Genomic DNA, 20,539 nt, shown 5'->3' on the forward strand with positions numbered 1-20,539 from the left:
TGTAATATAATAATATGTTAGCGTGGGTTTACTCACATCTCAGGGGTTTTGGATTTGTAATATAATAATATGTTGGGTTTACTCACATCTCAGGGGTTTTGGATTTGTAATATAATAATATGTTAGCATGTGGGTTTACTCACATCTCAGGGGTTTTGGATTTGTAATATAATAATATGTTAGCGTGGGTTTACTCACATCTCAGGGGTTTTGGATTTGTAATATAATAATATGTTAGCGTGGGTTTACTCACATCTCAGGGGTTTTGGATTTGTAATATAATAATATGTTAGCGTGGGTTTACTCACATCTCAGGGGTTTTGGATTTGTAATATAATAATATGTTAGCGTGGGTTTACTCACATCTCAGGGGTTTTGGATTTGTAATATAATAATATGTTAGCGTGGGTTTACTCACATCTCAGGGGTTTTGGATTTGTAATATAATAATATGTTAGCGTGGGTTTACTCACATCTCAGGTTTTGTTTTTATTTGTAATATAATAATATGTTAGCGTGGGTTTACTCACATCTCAGGGGTTTTGGATTTGTAATATAATAATATGTTAGCGTGGGTTTACTCACATCTCAGGGGTTTTGGATTTGTAATATAATAATATGTTAGCGTGGGTTTACTCACATCTCAGGGGTTTTGGATTTGTAATATAATAATATGTTAGCGTGGGTTTACTCACATCTCAGGGGTTTTGGATTTGTAATATAGCGTGGGTTTATAAGGGGTTTTATTTGTATAATAATATGTTGGGTTTACTCACATCTCAGGGGTTTTGGATTTGTAATATAATAATATGTTAGCGTGGGTTTACTCACATCTCAGGGGTTTTGGATTTGTAATATAATAATATGTTAGCGTGGGTTTACTCACATCTCAGGGGGGTTTTGGATTTGTAATATAATAATATGTTAGCGTGGGTTTACTCACATCTCAGGGGTTTTGGATTTGTAATATAATAATATGTTAGCGTGGGTTTACTCACATCTCAGGGGTTTTGGATTTGTAATATAATAATATGTTAGCGTGGGTTTACTCACATCTCAGGGGTTTTGGATTTGTAATATAATAATATGTTAGCGTGGGTTTACTCACATCTCAGGGGTTTTGGATTTGTAATATAATAATATGTTAGCGTGGGTTTACTCACATCTCAGGGGTTTTGGATTTGTAATATAATAATATGTTAGCGTGGGTTTACTCACATCTCAGGGGTTTTGATTTGTAATATAATTTGTAATATAATAATATGTTAGCGTGGGTTTACTCACATCTCAGGGGTTTTGGATTTGTAATATAATAATATGTTAGCGTGGGTTTACTCACATCTCAGGGGTTTTGGATTTGTAATATAATAATATGTTAGCGTGGGTTTACTCACATCTCAGGGGTTTTGGATTTGTAATATAATAATATGTTAGCGTGGGTTTACTCACATCTCAGGGGTTTTGGATTTGTAATATAATAATATGTTAGCGTGGGTTTACTCACATCTCAGGGGTTTTGGATTTGTAATATAATAATATGTTAGCGTGGGTTTACTCACATCTCAGGGGTTTTGGATTTGTAATATAATAATATGTTAGCGTGGGTTTACTCACATCTCAGGGGTTTTGGATTTGTAATATAATAATATGTTAGCGTGGGTTTACTCACATCTCAGGGGTTTTGGATTTGTAATATAATAATATGTTAGCGTGGGTTTACTCACATCTCAGGGGTTTTGGTAATATAATTTGTAATATAATAATATGTTAGCGTGGGTTTACTCACATCTCAGGGGTTTTGGATTTGTAATATAATAATATGTTAGCGTGGGTTTACTCACATCTCAGGGGTTTTGGATTTGTAATATAATAATATGTTAGCGTGGGTTTACTCACATCTCAGGGGTTTTGGATTTGTAATATAATAATATGTTAGCGTGGGTTTACTCACATCTCAGGGGTTTTGGATTTGTAATATAATAATATGTTAGCGTGGGTTTACTCACATCTCAGGGGTTTTGGATTTGTAATATAATAATATGTTAGCGTGGGTTTACTCACATCTCAGGGTTTTGGATTTGTAATATAATAATATGTTAGCGTGGGTTTACTCACATCTCAGGGGTTTTGGATTTGTAATATAATAATATGTTAGCGTGGGTTTACTCACATCTCAGGGGTTTTGGATTTGTAATATAATAATATGTTAGCGTGGGTTTACTCACATCTCAGGGGTTTTGGATTTGTAATATAATAATATGTTAGCGTGGGTTTACTCACATCTCAGGGGTTTTGGATTTGTAATATAATAATATGTTAGCGTGGGTTTACTCACATCTCAGGGGTTTTGGATTTGTAATATAATAATATGTTAGCGTGGGTTTACTCACATCTCAGGGGTTTTGGATTTGTAATATAATAATATGTTAGCGTGGGTTTACTCACATCTCAGGGGTTTACTCACATCTTTTGGATTTGTAATATAATAATATGTTAGCGTGGGTTTACTCACATCTCAGGGGTTTTGGATTTGTAATATAATAATATGTTAGCGTGGGTTTACTCACATCTCAGGGGTTTTGGATTTGTAATATAATAATATGTTAGCGTGGGTTTACTCACATCTCAGGGGTTTTGGATTTGTAATATAATAATATGTTAGCGTGGGTTTACTCACATCTCAGGGGTTTTGGATTTGTAATATAATAATATGTTAGCGTGGGTTTACTCACATCTCAGGGGTTTTGGATTTGTAATATAATAATATGTTAGCGTGGGTTTACTCACATCTCAGGGGTTTTGGATTTGTAATATAATAATATGTTAGCGTGGGTTTACTCACATCTCAGGGGTTTTGGATTTGTAATATAATAATATGTTAGTTTACTCACATCTCGTGGGTTTACTCACATCTCAGGGGTTTTGGATTTGTAATATAATAATATGTTAGCGTGGGTTTACTCACATCTCAGGGGTTTTGGATTTGTAATATAATAATATGTTAGCGTGGGTTTACTCACATCTCAGGGGTTTTGATTTGTAATATAATAATTTGTAATATAATAATATGTTAGCGTGGGTTTACTCACATCTCAGGGGTTTTGGATTTGTAATATAATAATATGTTAGCGTGGGTTTACTCACATCTCAGGGGTTTTGGATTTGTAATATAATAATATGTTAGCGTGGGTTTACTCACATCTCAGGGGTTTTGGATTTGTAATATAATAATATGTTAGCGTCAGGGGATTTGTAATATAATAATATTTACTCACATCTCAGGGGTTTTGGATTTGTAATATAATAATATGTTAGCGTGGGTTTACTCACATCTCAGGGGTTTTGGATTTGTAATATAATAATATGTTAGCGTGGGTTTACTCACATCTCAGGGGTTTTGGATTTGTAATATAATAATATGTTAGCGTGGGTTTACTCACATCTCAGGGGTTTTGGATTTGTAATATAATAATATGTTAGCGTGGGTTTACTCACATCTCAGGGGTTTTGGATTTGTAATATAATAATATGTTAGCGTGGGTTTACTCACATCTCAGGGGTTTTGGATTTGTAATATAATAATATGTTAGCGTGGGTTTACTCACATCTCAGGGGTTTTGGATTTGTAATATAATAATATGTTAGCGTGGGTTTACTCACATCTCAGGGGTTTTGGATTTGTAATATAATAATATGTTAGCGTGGGTTTACTCACATCTCAGGGGTTTTGGATTTGTAATATAATAATATGTTAGCGTGGGTTTACTCACATCTCAGGGGTTTTGGATTTGTAATATAATAATATGTTAGCGTGGGTTTACTCACATCTCAGGGGTTTTGGATTTGTAATATAATAATATGTTAGCGTGGGTTTACTCACATCTCAGGGGTTTTGGATTTGTAATATAATAATATGTTAGCGTGGGTTTTCACATCTCAGGGGTTTTGGTAATATAATATATGTTAGCGTGGGTTTTTGTAATAGCGTGGGTTTACTCACATCTCAGGGGTTTTGGATTTGTAATATAATAATATGTTAGCGTGGGTTTACTCACATCTCAGGGGTTTTGGATTTGTAATATAATAATATGTTAGCGTGGGTTTACTCACATCTCAGGGGTTTTGGATTTGTAATATAATAATATGTTAGCGTGGGTTTACTCACATCTCAGGGGTTTTGGATTTGTAATATAATAATATGTTAGCGTGGGTTTACTCACATCTCAGGGGTTTTGGATTTGTAATATAATAATATGTTAGCGTGGGTTTACTCACATCTCAGGGGTTTTGGATTTGTAATATAATAATATGTTAGCGTGGGTTTACTCACATCTCAGGGGTTTTGGATTTGTAATATAATAATATGTTAGCGTGGGTTTACTCACATCTCAGGGGTTTTGGATTTGTAATATAATAATATGTTAGCGTGGGTTTACTCACATCTCAGGGGTTTTGGATTTGTAATATAATAATATGTTAGCGTGGGTTTACTCACATCTCAGGGGATTTTTGGATTTGTAATATAGGGGTTTTGGATTTGTAATATATGTAATAATATGTTAGCGTGGGTTTACTCACATCTCAGGGGTTTTGGATTTGTAATATAATAATATGTTAGCGTGGGTTTACTCACATCTCAGGGGTTTTGGATTTGTAATATAATAATATGTTAGCGTGGGTTTACTCACATCTCAGGGGTTTTGGATTTGTAATATAATAATATGTTAGCGTGGGTTTACTCACATCTCAGGGGTTTTGGATTTGTAATATAATAATATGTTAGCGTGGGTTTACTCACATCTCAGGGGTTTTGGATTTGTAATATAATAATATGTTAGGGGTTTACTCACATCTTTTGGATTTGTAATATAATAATATGTTAGCGTGGGTTTACTCACATCTCAGGGGTTTTGGATTTGTAATATAATAATATGTTAGCGTGGGTTTACTCACATCTCAGGGGTTTTGGATTTGTAATATAATAATATGTTAGCGTGGGTTTACTCACATCTCAGGGGTTTTGGATTTGTAATATAATAATATGTTAGCGTGGGTTTACTCACATCTCAGGGGTTTTGGATTTGTAATATAATAATATGTTAGCGTTAGCGTGGGTTTACTCACATCTCAGGGGTTTTGGATTTGTAATATAATAATATGTTAGCGTGGGTTTACTCACATCTCAGGGGTTTTGGATTTGTAATATAATAATATGTTAGCGTGGGTTTACTCACATCTCAGGGGTTTTGGATTTGTAATATAATAATATGTTAGCGTGGGTTTACTCACATCTCAGGGGTTTTGGATTTGTAATATAATAATATGTTAGCGTGGGTTTACTCACATCTCAGGGGTTTTGGATTTGTAATATAATAATATGTTAGCGTGGGTTTACTCACATCTCAGGGGTTTTGGATTTGTAATATAATAATATGTTAGCGTGGGTTTACTCACATCTCAGCGTGGGGGGTTTTGGATTTGTAATATAATAATATGTTAGCGTGGGTTTACTCACATCTCAGGGGTTTTGGATTTGTAATATAATAATATGTTAGCGTGGGTTTACTCACATCTCAGGGGTTTTGGATTTGTAATATAATAATATGTTAGCGTGGGTTTACTCACATCTCAGGGGTTTTGGATTTGTAATATAATAATATGTTAGCGTGGGTTTACTCACATCTCAGGGGTTTTGGATTTGTAATATAATAATATGTTAGCGTGGGTTTACTCACATCTCAGGGGTTTTGGATTTTAATATAATAATATGTTAGCGTGGGTTTACTCACATCTCAGGGGTTTTGGATTTGTAATATAATAATATGTTAGCGTGGGTTTACTCACATCTCAGGGGTTTTGGATTTGTAATATAATAATATGTTAGCGTGGGTTTACTCACATCTCAGGGGTTTTGGATTTGTAATATAATAATATGTTAGCGTGGGTTTACTCACATCTCAGGGGTTTTGGATTTGTAATATAATAATATGTTAGCGTGGGTTTACTCACATCTCAGGGGTTTTGGATTTGTAATATAATAATATGTTAGCGTGGGTTTACTCACATCTCAGGGGTTTTGGATTTGTAATATAATAATATGTTAGCGTGGGTTTACTCACATCTCAGGGGTTTTGGATTTGTAATATAATAATATGTTAGCGTGGGTTTACTCACATCTCAGGGGTTTTGGATTTGTAATATAATAATATGTTAGCGTGGGTTTACTCACATCTCAGGGGTTTTGGATTTGTAATATAATAATATGTTAGCGTGGGTTTACTCACATCTCAGGGGTTTTGGATTTGTAATATAATAATATGTTAGCGTGGGTTTACTCACATCTCAGGGGTTTTTTTGTAATATAATAATATGTTAGCGTGGGTTTTTGTAATATAATAATATGTTAGCGTGGGTTTACTCACATCTCAGGGGTTTTGGATTTGTAATATAATAATATGTTAGCGTGGGTTTACTCACATCTCAGGGGTTTTGGATTTGTAATATAATAATATGTTAGCGTGGGTTTACTCACATCTCAGGGGTTTTGGATTTGTAATATAATAATATGTTAGCGTGGGTTTACTCACATCTCAGGGGTTTTGGATTTGTAATATAATAATATGTTAGCGTGGGTTTACTCACATCTCAGGGGTTTTGGATTTGTAATATAATAATATGTTAGCGTGGGTTTACTCACATCTCAGGGTTTTGGATTTGTAATATAATAATATGTTAGCGTGGGTTTACTCACATCTCAGGGGTTTTGGATTTGTAATATAATAATATGTTAGCGTGGGTTTACTCACATCTCAGGGGTTTTGGATTTGTAATATAATAATATGTTAGCGTGGGTTTACTCACATCTCAGGGTTTTGGATTTGTAATATAATAATATGTTAGCGTGGGTTTACTCACATCTCAGGGGTTTACTCACATCTTTTGGATTTGTAATATAATAATATGTTAGCGTGGGTTTACTCACATCTCAGGGGTTTTGGATTTGTAATATAATAATATGTTAGCGTGGGTTTACTCACATCTCAGGGGTTTTGGATTTGTAATATAATAATATGTTAGCGTGGGTTTACTCACATCTCAGGGGTTTTGGATTTGTAATATAATAATATGTTAGCGTGGGTTTACTCACATCTCAGGGGTTTTGGATTTGTAATATAATAATATGTTAGCGTGGGTTTACTCACATCTCAGGGTTTTGGATTTGTAATATAATAATATGTTAGCGTGGGTTTACTCACATCTCAGGGGTTTTGGATTTGTAATATAATAATATGTTAGCGTGGGTTTACTCACATCTCAGGGGTTTTGGATTTGTAATATAATAATATGTTAGCGTGGGTTTACTCACATCTCAGGGGTTTTGGATTTGTAATATAATAATATGTTAGCGTGGGTTTACTCACATCTCAGGGGTTTTGGATTTGTAATATAATAATATGTTAGCGTGGGTTTACTCACATCTCAGGGGTTTTGGATTTGTAATATAATAATATGTTAGCGTGGGTTTACTCACATCTCAGGGGTTTTGGATTTGTAATATAATAATATGTTAGCGTGGGTTTACTCACATCTCAGGGGTTTTGGATTTGTAATATAATAATATGTTAGCGTGGGTTTACTCACATCTCAGGGGTTTTGGATTTGTAATATAATAATATGTTAGCGTGGGTTTACTCACATCTCAGGGGTTTTGGATTTGTAATATAATAATATGTTAGCGTGGGTTTACTCACATCTCAGGGGTTTTGGATTTGTAATATAATAATATGTTAGCGTGGGTTTACTCACATCTCAGGGGTTTTGGATTTGTAATATAATAATATGTTAGCGTGGGTTTACTCACATCTCAGGGGTTTTGGATTTGTAATATAATAAATGTTATGTTCACATCTCGATTTGTAATATAATAATATGTTAGCGTGGGTTTACTCACATCTCAGGGGTTTTGGATTTGTAATATAATAATATGTTAGCGTGGGTTTACTCACATCTCAGGGGTTTTGGATTTGTAATATAATAATATGTTAGCGTGGGTTTACTCACATCTCAGGGGTTTTGGATTTGTAATATAATAATATGTTAGCGTGGGTTTACTCACATCTCAGGGGTTTTGGATTTGTAATATAATAATATGTTAGCGTGGGTTTACTCACATCTCAGGGGTTTTGGATTTGTAATATAATAATATGTTAGCGTGGGTTTACTCACATCTCAGGGGTTTTGGATTTGTAATATAATAATATGTTAGCGTGGGTTTACTCACATCTCAGGGGTTTTGGATTTGTAATATATAATATAATAATATGTTAGCGTGGGTTTACTCACATCTCAGGGTTTTGGATTTGTAATATAATAATATGTTAGCGTGGGTAATATAATAATATGTTTACTCACATCTCAGGGGTTTTGGATTTGTAATATAATAATATGTTAGCGTGGGTTTACTCACATCTCAGGGGTTTTGGATTTGTAATATAATAATATGTTAGCGTGGGTTTACTCACATCTCAGGGGTTTTGGATTTGTAATATAATAATATGTTAGCGTGGGTTTACTCACATCTCAGGGGTTTTGGATTTGTAATATAATAATATGTTAGCGTGGGTTTACTCACATCTCAGGGGTTTTGGATTTGTAATATAATAATATGTTAGCGTGGGTTTACTCACATCTCAGGGGTTTTGGATTTGTAATATAATAATATGTTAGCGTGGGTTTACTCACATCTCAGGGGTTTTGGATTTGTAATATAATAATATGTTAGCGTGGGTTTACTCACATCTCAGGGGTTTTGGATTTGTAATATAATAATATGTTAGCGTGGGTTTACTCACATCTCAGGGGTTTTGGATTTGTAATATAATAATATGTTAGCGTGGGTTTACTCACATCTCAGGGGGATTTGTAATATAATAATATGTTTGGGTTTACTCACATCTGTTTTAATATAATAATATGTTAGCGTGGGTTTACTCACATCTCAGGGGTTTTGGATTTGTAATATAATAATATGTTAGCGTGGGTTCACATCTCAGGGGTTTTGGATTTGTAATATAATAATATGTTAGCGTGGGTTTACTCACATCTCAGGGGTTTTGGATTTGTAATATAATAATATGTTAGCGTGGGTTTACTCACATCTCAGGGGTTTTGGATTTGTAATATAATAATATGTTAGCGTGGGTTTACTCACATCTCAGGGGTTTTGGATTTGTAATATAATAATATGTTAGCGTGGGTTTACTCACATCTCAGGGGTTTTGGATTTGTAATATAATAATATGTTAGCGTGGGTTTACTCACATCTCAGGGGTTTTGGATTTGTAATATAATAATATGTTAGCGTGGGTTTACTCACATCTCAGGGGTTTTGGATTTGTAATATAATAATATGTTAGCGTGGGTTTACTCACATCTCAGGGGTTTTGGATTTGTAATATAATAATATGTTAGCGTGGGTTTACTCACATCTCAGGGGTTTTGGATTTGTAATATAATAATATGTTAGCGTGGGTTTACTCACATCTCAGGGGTTTTGGATTTGTAATATAATAATATGTTAGCGTGGGTTTACTCACATCTCAGGGGTTTTGGATTTGTAATATAATAATATGTTAGCGTGGGTTTACTCACATCTCAGGGGTTTTGGATTTGTAATATAATAATATGTTAGCGTGGGTTTACTCACATCTCAGGGGTTTTGGATTTGTAATATAATAATATGTTAGCGTGGGTTTACTCACATCTCAGGGGTTTTGGATTTGTAATATAATAATATGTTAGCGTGGGTTTACTCACATCTCAGGGGTTTTGGATTTGTAATATAATAATATGTTAGCGTGGGTTTACTCACATCTCAGGGGTTTTGGATTTGTAATATAATAATATGTTAGCGTGGGTTTACTCACATCTCAGGGGTTTTGGATTTGTAATATAATAATATGTTAGCGTGGGTTTACTCACATCTCAGGGGTTTTGGATTTGTAATATAATAATATGTTAGCGTGGGTTTACTCACATCTCAGGGGTTTTGGATTTGTAATATAATAATATGTTAGCGTGGGTTTACTCACATCTCAGGGGTTTTGGATTTGTAATATAATAATATGTTAGCGTGGGTTTACTCACATCTCAGGGGTTTTGGATTTGTAATATAATAATATGTTAGCGTGGGTTTACTCACATCTCAGGGGTTTTGGATTTGTAATATAATAATATGTTAGCGTGGGTTTACTCACATCTCAGGGGTTTTGGATTTGTAATATAATAATATGTTAGCGTGGGTTTACTCACATCTCAGGGGTTTTGGATTTGTAATATAATAATATGTTAGCGTGGGTTTACTCACATCTCAGGGGTTTTGGATTTGTAATATAATAATATGTTTACTCACATCTCAGGGGTTTTGGATTTTAGCGTGGGTTTACTCACATCTCAGGGGTTTTGGATTTGTAATATAATAATATGTTAGCGTGGGTTTACTCACATCTCAGGGGTTTTGGATTTGTAATATAATAATATGTTAGCGTGGGTTTACTCACATCTCAGGGGTTTTGGATTTGTAATATAATAATATGTTAGCGTGGGTTTACTCACATCTCAGGGGTTTTGGATTTGTAATATAATAATATGTTAGCGTGGGTTTACTCACATCTCAGGGGTTTTGGATTTGTAATATAATAATATGTTAGCGTGGGTTTACTCACATCTCAGGGGTTTTGGATTTGTAATATAATAATATGTTAGCGTGGGTTTACTCACATCTCAGGGGTTTTGGATTTGTAATATAATAATATGTTAGCGTGGGTTTACTCACATCTCAGGGGTTTTGGATTTGTAATATAATAATATGTTAGCGTGGGTTTACTCACATCTCAGGGGTTTTGGATTTGTAATATAATAATATGTTAGCGTGGGTTTACTCACATCTCAGGGGTTTTGGATTTGTAATATAATAATATGTTAGCGTGGGTTTACTCACATCTCAGGGGTTTTGGATTTGTAATATAATAATATGTTAGCGTGGGTTTACTCACATCTCAGGGGTTTTGGATTTGTAATATAATAATATGTTAGCGTGGGTTTACTCACATCTCAGGGGTTTTGGATTTGTAATATAATAATTGTTAGCGTGGGTTTACTCACATCTCAGGGGTTTTGGATTTGTAATATGTTAGCGTGGGTTTACTCACATCTCAGGGATTTGTAATATAATAATATGTTTTGGTTTACTCACATTGTAATATAATAATATGTTAGCGTGGGTTTACTCACATCTCAGGGGTTTTGGATTTGTAATATAATAATATGTTAGCGTGGGTTTACTCACATCTCAGGGGTTTTGGATTTGTAATATAATAATATGTTAGCGTGGGTTTACTCACATCTCAGGGGTTTTGGATTTGTAATATAATAATATGTTAGCGTGGGTTTACTCACATCTCAGGGGTTTTGGATTTGTAATATAATAATATGTTAGCGTGGGTTTACTCACATCTCAGGGGTTTTGGATTTGTAATATAATAATATGTTAGCGTGGGTTTACTGGGTTTACTCACATCTCAGGGGTTTTGGATTTGTAATATAATAATATGTTAGCGTGGGTTTACTCACATCTCAGGGTTTTGGATTTGTAATATAATAATATGTTAGCGTGGGTTTACTCACATCTCAGGGGTTTTGGATTTGTAATATAATAATATGTTAGCGTGGGTTTACTCACATCTCAGGGGTTTTGGATTTGTAATATAATAATATGTTAGCGTGGGTTTACTCACATCTCAGGGGTTTTGGATTTGTAATATAATAATATGTTAGCGTGGGTTTACTCACATCTCAGGGTTTTGGATTTGTAATATAATAATATGTTAGCGTGGGTTTACTCACATCTCAGGGGTTTTAATATTTGTAATATAATAATATGTTAGCGTGGGTTTACTCACATCTCAGGGGTTTTGGATTTGTAATATAATAATATGTTAGCGTGGGTTTACTCACATCTCAGGGGTTTTGGATTTGTAATATAATAATATGTTAGCGTGGGTTTACTCACATCTCAGGGGTTTTGGATTTGTAATATAATAATATGTTAGCGTGGGTTTACTCACATCTCAGGGGTTTTGGATTTGTAATATAATAATATGTTAGCGTGGGTTTACTCACATCTCAGGGGTTTTGGATTTGTAATATAATAATATGTTAGCGTGGGTTTACTCACATCTCAGGGTTTTGGATTTGTAATATAATAATATGTTAGCGTGGGTTTACTCACATTTGTAATATAATAATATGTTAGCGTGGGTTTACTCACATCTCAGGGGTTTTGGATTTGTAATATAATAATATGTTAGCGTGGGTTTACTCACATCTCAGCGGGTTTTCACATCTCAGGGGGATTTGTAATATAATAATATGTTAGCGTGGGTTTACTCACATCTCAGGGGTTTTGGATTTGTAATATAATAATATGTTAGCGTGGGTTTACTCACATCTCAGGGGTTTTGGATTTGTAATATAATAATATGTTAGCGTGGGTTTACTCACATCTCAGGGGTTTTGGATTTGTAATATAATAATATGTTAGCGTGGGTTTACTCACATCTCAGGGGTTTTGGATTTGTAATATAATAATATGTTAGCGTGGGTTTACTCACATCTCAGGGGTTTTGGATTTGTAATATAATAATATGTTAGCGTGGGTTTACTCACATCTCAGGGGTTTTGGATTTGTAATATAATAATATGTTAGCGTGGGTTTACTCACATCTCAGGGGTTTTGGATTTGTAATATAATAATATGTTAGCGTGGGTTTACTCACATCTCAGGGGTTTTGGATTTGTAATATAATAATATGTTAGCGTGGGTTTACTCACATCTCAGGGGTTTTGGATTTGTAATATAATAATATGTTAGCGTGGGTTTACTCACATCTCAGGGGTTTTGGATTTGTAATATAATAATATGTTAGCGTGGGTTTACTCACATCTCAGGGGTTTTGGATTTGTAATATAATAATATGTTAGCGTGGGTTTACTCACATCTCAGGGGTTTTGGATTTGTAATATAATAATATGTTAGCGTGGGTTTACTCACATCTCAGGGGTTTTGGATTTGTAATATAATAATATGTTAGCGTGGGTTTACTCACATCTCAGGGGTTTTGGATTTGTAATATAATAATATGTTAGCGTGGGTTTACTCACATCTCAGGGGTTTTGGATTTGTAATATAATAATATGTTAGCGTGGGTTTACTCACATCTCAGGGGTTTTGGATTTGTAATATAATATATATGGGTTTATACATCTCAGGGGTTTTGGATTTGTAATATAATAATATGTTAGCGTGGGTTTACTCACATCTCAGGGGTTTTGGATTTGTAATATAATAATATGTTAGCGTGGGTTTACTCACATCTCAGGGTTTTGGATTTGTAATATAATAATATGTTAGCGTGGGTTTACTCACATCTCAGGGGTTTTGGATTTGTAATATAATAATATGTTAGCGTGGGTTTACTCACATCTCAGGGGTTTTGGATTTGTAATATAATAATATGTTAGCGTGGGTTTACTCACATCTCAGGGGTTTTGGATTTGTAATATAATAATATGTTAGCGTGGGTTTACTCACATCTCAGGGGTTTTGGATTTGTAATATAATAATATGTTAGCGTGGGTTTACTCACATCTCAGGGGTTTTGGATTTGTAATATAATAATATGTTAGCGTGGGTTTACTCACATCTCAGGGGTTTTGGATTTGTAATATAATAATATGTTAGCGTGGGTTTACTCACATCTCATTTGTAATATAATAATATGGGTTTTCACATCTCAGGGGTTTGGATTTGTAATATAATAATATGTTAGCGTGGGTTTACTCACATCTCAGGGGTTTTGGATTTGTAATATAATAATATGTTAGCGTGGGTTTACTCACATCTCAGGGGGATTTGTAATATAATAATATGTTTGGGTTTACTCACATCTCAGGGGTTTTTTGTAATATAATAATATGTTAGCGTGGGTTTACTCACATCTCAGGGGTTTTGGATTTGTAATATAATAATATGTTAGCGTGGGTTTACTCACATCTCAGGGGTTTTGGATTTGTAATATAATAATATGTTAGCGTGGGTTTACTCACATCTCAGGGGTTTTGGATTTGTAATATAATAATATGTTAGCGTGGGTTTACTCACATCTCAGGGGTTTTGGATTTGTAATATAATAATATGTTAGCGTGGGTTTACTCACATCTCAGGGGTTTTGGATTTGTAATATAATAATATGTTAGCGTGGGTTTACTCACATCTCAGGGGTTTTGGATTTGTTCTTGCCATTGAAAAACTCTGGGAGGGCTCTGCGCTCAATAGCATGGACACTGGGAAAGAGAGAACGAGGTTAACATACAGTAGACTAGCTATACCATTTAAGAGCATCTCTCTCGAACAGGGATGGGCAACTGGCAGCTCCCACCCTCGGATCAAACCCCCCCCAGTTAGGGAATAGTCGAATACACAAGGTTCAATTTCATCAGCAGCTTTTTTCTTGTTATGTCAGTCACTGATAGTTAACCATGTCAGCTAACAGTTCTTAGATTGCTGAGTTAGTTTAGCGGACAGCTATCTAAACTTGTTATGGTCGAATTACCGCCCAGGGGACCCACATTGATTTAGTTAGTCTCACTCAGATATTATATTATAAACTGCAAATATGTCTCTCCACCCTATGGCAAAATGTGTAGAACTGTAGGAAATGTGCTTTAAAACAGCTCACTGTCCTCTCTACTCCATGGCACAATGAGTAGAATTGCATGAAGTTAGTTATAAAGTTGTAAAATCTTCTCAACACTCCATGGCCAAATGTGTAGAATTGCACGAAACAAACTCTAAAGCGTAACACTATCAGGCTGATGATCCGGGGATGGGGGGGATGTGTAGCCTACCTGTTGTAGTCAAACCATGCAGCGTAGCTGGGAATGATGATGTGGTGGGTCTGCTCAGTCACGTTGTCCTCATGGAGGTCCGACCCTTTCACTGGCTCTCCTTTCACACTCGGAGAGCCCTCCTCCTCCTCCTTTTCTGCAGTTTCCATGGATTCATCCTCTTGCTCATCTGTTCAAGAGATAAAAGAGGAGATAATGAACATAGGGGGACAGAAAGGATAGATTAAGCTAAAATATAGTGACCTCTCCCTGCAGACAGTGTATACACTGAGATGTAAAGTTATGATGTGATGTGTGTGTTGTGCATCAGGTTGGATACTGTGACAGCAAAACATTTAAATAATCTGTACATATGGACAAATATAGAAAGTATTGTATTGATGAAGTAGTTCAGGGAACTCACCCAGGTCTGTCATGGTACCTCCTTTCACTGGTGTCAACTCAGAGTCTTTCTTAGTGTTGGCTACAGAGAGACAGAGACAGAGAGGGAGGGGGGGGGGGGGGTTGCATTTCCTGTAACTTTAGTTCAACCCCTGACCTTCAGTCACAATGATAATACTGATGTTTCAACCAGCGTAAATATCAGGAGGATAAGCCAATGGGCTAAGTCAAAATCGTACATAATAAAGAGTATGTGTGAGTTAGAATGTTCACTAACAAAATGTCATATGTATTGTACATGTGTGTGTGTTGTGTACCTGTCTTAGGTAGGGTGACCTCCTCTACAGCAGGTACAGGTGATGGTTCATCCAGATCTTTAGTCAGATCCTCTGGCTCCTCCTCTCTCTGGCCTCGCTTAGACTTAGTGTACGGGGTGGTGGGCCTACACAAACACACACACACGCGCACGCACACACACACACAAAGTCAGTCATAGTGTATAGCATCTAAAGGCTAGTATTTCTTAGTCATAGTTTGTGTAAGCAATCTACAGATCTCCCAATGACACCTCTACAAAGGGCATCATCCTGGGCTGGCCTATACAGTAGTAAACAAAGGGTAATAGGGTAGCACACACACACACACACACATACCCTTTCTTGGTGTTCTTCTTCTTGCTCTCCTGGGATGTTGGAGTGGGCGAGGGGGAGGGTGAGCGCTTCCTCTTCTTGGCGCTGCCGGGCTTCTTGTCCCGGCGCTCGTCCCCTGGGGTGGTCACCTCGTCCGTCAGGGTCTTGGCTGAGATCCTCTTCCTCTTGGGGCCCCCCTCTCCGACCTCATAGTCCTCCTCATTCATCCACTCGTTAAACTGGTCCAGGTCCAGGATCCACTTGGCATGGACCTGAAGAAACACAGTTTTTAATATGATGTCATAAACAGGGTGTGAATTACAGGGGAGCCAGGAGGGGCTCAGCTCCTCTGAATGAGACATTAGCTCTCCCAAATGCAACAAAAGTCCAACTTTGGAGGGGTCTCTAAATAATGCTAATTTAATATTATACTATTTGCTTAAAATGTAGTTGTAAATATGTTTTACAATGGTAAATATTACAATAAAGTGTCCAAATACCACTACAACACTGGCTACCGGTAGGCCTATTTGAAGTTCATGGTAACAGGCCTACAATTTGTAGCCTAGAGTAGTAAATTGAGCATGTGTATTTGGGTGATCCTTCCCGTTTTCCCCAGAACAGTTTCAGCGTCCCAACTTTTCAGCCTACAAAAAAGTTTAATTTATCAGCAAGATGCATCAATTGTAGGTCTTATCAATGGCTGAATGTCATTAGGCACACTGTTTGGTGTTTTGTAATGGCGTAAGTGTACATGCGATGCACTGTTGGGATTGTTTTGGAGTGGTTGAACATGCATACTTTTTGAAGTAATTTGTTTGACAAACAGATGAAAACACTGTGACTGGTTGTGCCCATGCCACATTGAAAGGTAATTCATTTCTACCATTAAATGATATCTTTATTATTAGGCCCATAAAACAAATTCATATAGACCCCCCGAATATCACGGTGTAATTCGCACTCTGGTCATAAACATGTATATATGTTAATAATTTCTTACATGTATATATGAGAGACAGAGAGAGCTGTGTCCGGATACCGGTACTTGCATAATAAATAGTACGGCATAATAAATAGTACGCTGATTACTGTATATATGCGAATAGAACGTTTTATGGTATATGAGATTTCAAAAATGTTGTATGCTTTAAATGTAAAGATGTCATATTAATTTCTGCTCTTCATCTAATACGAATTAGCTGCATGCTATTGAGGACGAGAATCGTCTATTTCAGACCCAAGTGTGTTTGACAAGGGGACGAGGCGAGCTGTCCAAAGCGAATGAATGACGGGTACTATCAGGATGTTCTAAATAGTAGGCTACGTAGTATGGTTAGTACATAGTAGAGAATGTTTGTAATTAGTAGCAAAGAGCCATTTTGGGCACAGCCCTTACACACAGAAAGAGTGATTTTGGGCACAGCCCTTACACACAGAAAGAGCCATTTTGGGCACAGCCCTTACACACAGAAAGAGAGGAAGAAAGCTATGTGTGCTGACCTTTCTGGGTTTCTCTGGGCTGGGCGGATCTTCCACAGCTGCCTCCACCTCACTGGCTGAGATCCAGGTGTCATAGCTGAACAGCAGGGGACAGAGGTCAGATGGAGGTCAGAGACTAGTGTCAGCCTAGTGCACTACATGTCACAACATGGTGCTATGACACAGGCTGAGAAAAACAGTGTGGAACTGTTTGCTTTTGTCGTGGTGTATGAATAGGTAAAGGAGATGTGGGTATGGGTTTAGAGAGCATGTTAGTGTACATTCACTGTTTGACTTTACTCAATAGTGTCAGTATCACAGGTGTTAAAGCATGCTGTGTTGCTAAAGGCTAAGATTGAGTTGACTGTGTCAGGCTGAGGCCCCAGTATGGACAGTACCTACCTGTCAGGAGAGTATCCCCAGTGGAGCAGCACCTGCTTGTCTCTCTTCATCACCGGACGCACCCACTCCTCTGAACCAACCAGGGGATTGGTGAGAGAGAGAGGGAGGGGCCTCATTTTCAAGCCACTACATTTTTGTTATTTAGTAGATGCTCTTATACAGAGCAATTAAGGTTAAGTGCCTTGCTCAAGGGCACGGTTGATCCATAATGTTAGACTGACTCACCCTCCTCAAGACTGGCAGGGATGGGAACCACCACATGGGAGCTGCATGTCTTGTCTTCAGTCACTGAGCCCTGCTGGCAGCAAACAAACTCTGCTTAACTGTGTTTGTATGTTGTGTTGTATTGTATTGCACTGTATGTGTACTCCATATACAGTTTCGTCACTAGGTCAGTGAAGACAAGCCTACCTGGTGTCTCTTGATTATGTCCTTCAGTTTCCCCAGCAGCTTGGCCTCAATGTCAGAGCTCAGGTAGATCACTGGTCGACTCAGACAGTTATTCTAATCGACAGATGGCAAGAAAGAGAGTGAATAAGAAAGAGAGAGTGAATAAGAAAGAGAGAGTGAATAAGAAAGAGAGAGTGAATAAGAGAGTTAATAAGAAAGAGAGAGTGAATAAGAAAGAGAGGGTGAATAAGAGAGTGAATAAGAAAGAGAGAGTGAATAAGAAAGAGAGAGTGAATAAGAGAGTTACATTTACATTTACATTTAAGTCATTTAGCAGACGCGAGTTAATAAGAAAGAGAGAGTGAATAAGAAAGAGAGGGTGAATAAGAGAGTGAATAAGAAAGAGAGAGTGAATAAGAAAGAGAGAGTGAATAAGAAAGAGAGAGTGAATAAGAAAGAGAGAGTGAATAAGAGAGTTAATAAGAAAGATAGAGTGAATAAGAAAGAGAGGGTGAATAAGAAAGAGAGAGTGAATAAGAAAGAGAGAGTGAATAAGAAAGAGAGGGTGAATAAGAAAGAGAGAGTGAATAAGAAAGAGAGAGTGAATAAGAAAGAGAGAGTGAATAAGAAAGAGAGAGTGAATAAGAGAGTTAATAAGAAAGATAGAGTGAATAAGAAAGAGAGGGTGAATAAGAAAGAGAGAGTGAATAAGAGAGTGAATAAGAAAGAGAGAGTGAATAAGAAAGAGAGAGTGAATAAGAGAGTGAATAAGAAGGAGAGAGTGAATAAGAAAGAGAGGGTGAATAAGAAAGAGAGAGTGAATAAGAGAGTGAATAAGAAGGAGAGAGTGAATAAGAAAGAGAGGGTGAATAAGAAAGAGAGGGTGAATAAGAAAGAGAGAGTGAATAAGAGAGTGAATAAGAAAGAGAGAGTGAATAAGAAAGAGAGAGTGAATAAGAGAGTGAATAAGAAGGAGAGAGTGAATAAGAAGGAGAGAGTGAATAAGAAAGAGAGTGAATAAGAAAGAGAGGGTGAATAAGAAAGAGATAGTGAATAAGAAAGAGATAGTGAATAAGAAAGAGGGGGTGAATAAGAGAGAGTGAATAAGAAAGAGAGAGTGAATAAGAAAGAGAGAGTGAATAAGAAAGAGAGAGTGAATAAGAGAGTGAATAAGAAGGAGAGAGTGAATAAGAAGGAGAGAGTGAATAAGAAAGAGAGTGAATAAGAAAGAGAGGGTGAATAAGAAAGAGATAGTGAATAAGAAAGAGATAGTGAATAAGAAAGAGGGGGTGAATAAGAGAGAGTGAATAAGAAAGAGAGAGTGAATAAGAAGGAGAGAGTGAATAAGAAAGAGAGTGAATAAGAAAGAGAGGGTGAATAAGAAAGAGATAGTGAATAAGAAAGAGATAGTGAATAAGAAAGAGGGGGTGAATAAGAAAGAGAGAGTGAATAAGAAAGAGAGAGTGAATAAGAAAGAGAGAGTGAATAAGAAAGAGAGAGTGAATAAGAGAGAGTGAATAAGAAATAGGGTGAATAAGAGAGAGTGAATAAGAGAGAGTGAATAAGAAAGAGAGAGTGAATAAGAAAGAGAGAATGAATAAGAAAGAGAGGGTGAATAAGAAAGGGAGAGTGAATAAGAGAGTGAATAAGAAAGAGAGAGTGAATAAGAAAGAGAGAGTGAATAAGAAAGAGAGAGTGAATAAGAGAGTGAATAAGAAATATAGGGTGAATAAGAAAGAGAGTGAATAAGAAAGAGAGAGTGAATAAGAGAAAGTGCATAAGAAAGAGAGAGTGAATAAGAAAGAGAGGGTGAATAAGAAAGAGAGAGTGAATAAGAGAGAGTGCATAAGAAATAGAGAGTGAATAAGAGAGTGAATAAGAAATATAGGGTGAATAAGAAAGAGAGAGTGAATAAGAAAGAGAGGGTGAATAAGAAAGAGAGAGTGAATAAGAGAGTGAATAAGAAAGATAGGGTGAATAAGAAAGAGAGAGTGAATAAGAGAGAGTGCATAAGAAAGAGAGAGTGAATAAGAGAGTGAATAAGAAAGATAGGGTGAATAAAAAAGAGAGAGTGAATAAGAGAGAGTGAATAAGAAAGAGAGAATGAATAAGAAAGATAGGGTGAATAAGAAAGAGAGAGTGAATAAGAGAGAGAGAGTGAATAAGAAAGAGAGGGTGAATAAGAAAGAGAGAGTGAATAAGAAAGAGAGAGAGTGAATAAGAAAGAGAGAGTGAATAAGAGAGAGAGAGTGAATAAGAAAGAGAGGGTGAATAAGAAAGAGAGAGTG

At 36.1% G+C, this 20,539-nt stretch overlaps 1 protein-coding gene across 1 annotated transcript in view; it reads right to left on the reverse strand.

Annotated features, from left to right (window-relative positions):
- LOC124031290 (SWI/SNF complex subunit SMARCC2-like) overlaps nucleotides 1-20,539 on the reverse strand; it is a 40,722-nt gene that overhangs the window by 15,725 nt on the left and 4,458 nt on the right. Inside the window, 9 exon segments of the mRNA XM_046342359.1 lie at nucleotides 14,332-14,403; nucleotides 14,968-15,136; nucleotides 15,371-15,430; nucleotides 15,666-15,790; nucleotides 16,002-16,249; nucleotides 17,481-17,556; nucleotides 17,862-17,931; nucleotides 18,087-18,156; nucleotides 18,273-18,365. Coding sequence (XP_046198315.1) covers nucleotides 14,332-14,403; nucleotides 14,968-15,136; nucleotides 15,371-15,430; nucleotides 15,666-15,790; nucleotides 16,002-16,249; nucleotides 17,481-17,556; nucleotides 17,862-17,931; nucleotides 18,087-18,156; nucleotides 18,273-18,365 — 983 coding nt within the window.

The sequence above is a fragment of the Oncorhynchus gorbuscha genome, linkage group LG03 (assembly GCF_021184085.1).
Source record: "Oncorhynchus gorbuscha isolate QuinsamMale2020 ecotype Even-year linkage group LG03, OgorEven_v1.0, whole genome shotgun sequence".
Taxonomy (NCBI): Eukaryota; Metazoa; Chordata; class Actinopteri; order Salmoniformes; family Salmonidae; genus Oncorhynchus; species Oncorhynchus gorbuscha.